The sequence below is a fragment of the Limulus polyphemus genome, unplaced genomic scaffold (genome assembly GCF_000517525.1).
Source record: "Limulus polyphemus unplaced genomic scaffold, Limulus_polyphemus-2.1.2 Scaffold6361, whole genome shotgun sequence".
In the NCBI taxonomy this organism is placed as follows: domain Eukaryota; kingdom Metazoa; phylum Arthropoda; class Merostomata; order Xiphosura; family Limulidae; genus Limulus; species Limulus polyphemus.
The window spans coordinates 27,113-28,828 of NW_013671971.1; the positions used below are offsets into that span (position 1 = coordinate 27,113).

The window sequence follows — 1,716 nt, forward strand, 5'->3', positions numbered from 1 at the left end:
CCAAATACATCTTAGCGTGATTGTCTTACCAAATACATCTTAGCGTACCTGTCTTACCAAATACATCTTAGCTTGATTGTCTTACCAAGTACATCTTAGCATACCTGTCTTACCAAATACATCTTAGCATGATTGTCTTACCAAATACATCTTAGCGTGATTGTCTTACCAAATACATCTTAGAGTGATTGTCTTACCAAATACATCTTAGCCTACCTGTCTTACCAAATACATCTTAGCGTGATTGTCTTACCAAGTACATCTTAGCATACCTGTCTTACCAAATACATCTTAGCCTACCTGTCATACCAAATACATCTTAGCCTACCTGTCTTACCAAATACATTTTAGTGTGATTGTCTTACCAAATACATCTTAGCCTACCTGTCATACCAAATACATTTTAGTGTGATTGTCTTACCAAATATATCTTAGCCTACCTGTCATACCAAATACATCCTAATTTGCTCTTCTCAGCAGTAATTAGTTACAAGTTTTGTATGTTATTTGTGTTTTATTAGTTTTATGGCTTTTGGGTTTATGATAACAGTTGTGCTTTCAAAAAATAAACCATAAAAGTTATTATTATTATAGTAGTTTTGAAAGCACATTTTAATCTAATTTAAGAATACCACTGACCAAAAAACTGAAATGGAAGGCTTAAAAGCTCGAATGGAAGAAGAAAATAAAAAAATTGCAAGACGTAAAATTGACATCGATAAAGAATTGGAAGAAATTGAACCACTTATTAAAGAAGGTTAGTATATTTTGCTGTTTCACTTTGTTCCTCTATATTTTTTTTTGTGTACATACATTTTGAATATACTCTGTTAGTACGTTTGTTTATTGTTTCTCTGCACACATTGTAAGTGTTCTCTGTCAGTGTGTTTGTTTTATGTTTCTCTGTACACACATTGTATGTGTTCTCTGTAAGTATGTTTGTTTATTATTCCTTAACTAGCTGGAGTATCTGTCTGTTAGACAGGTGAAATAAAAACACATTTGTAAAAAAAGTATAGGAAATTGTGCTTCTGTTTTTTTTTTAACATGATAAACATTATAAAAATACATAAAGGTACCAGTACTGAAAAGAAAGAATTCTAACAATAGTGGTTACATAATTCATTCTAATGCTATGGGATATACAACATTATTTCCACCAAATGGAAAAATAACAATGATTTGGCAGATCCTACTCATTCTGTATGATTGTGTCAAGTTTGGTGCAGATTGGTCAAGAAATGAGGAAAAGTATTTAGCAATAACATAGTTTTATTCTGCAGCTGTCAGATGTGAAATTAGATGGTGAGGAGGTCCAACCCCTTCCCCCATAACTTTCCTCATGTCATCCTGTATCAGTGTGTCAAGTTTGGTGCAGATTGGTCAAGAAATGAGGAAAAGTATTTAGCAATAACATAGTTTTATTCTGCAGCTGTCAGATGTGAAATTAGTTGGTGAGGATGTCCAACCCCTTCCCCCATAACTTTCCTCATGTCATCCTGTATCAGTGTGTCAAGTTTGGTGCTGATTGATCTAGAAATGTGGAAATGTACAATGAACATTTATCTATATAGATCTGGTTCCTAATAGGCTTAACATAACGTCATATGACAAATATGTTTAATTATATTGTACTTTGCCAGCTTCTAAAAGCATTCAACCATAACAATTACTGTTGTATCAAATAGCCTATATATATATATATATATATAGTCG

The 1,716-nt window shown here is 32.5% G+C and overlaps 1 protein-coding gene across 1 annotated transcript in view; it reads left to right on the top strand.

The window, feature by feature from the left end:
- The window catches only part of LOC106473642 (cytoplasmic dynein 2 heavy chain 1-like), a gene marked incomplete at its 3' end in the record, with an annotated part of 44,873 nt that overhangs the window by 16,240 nt on the left and 26,917 nt on the right, over positions 1–1,716 (top strand). Inside the window, exon 8 of the mRNA XM_022402048.1 lies at positions 628–757. Coding sequence (XP_022257756.1) covers positions 628–757 — 130 coding nt within the window. The remainder of the gene's footprint in view (positions 1–627; positions 758–1,716) is intronic.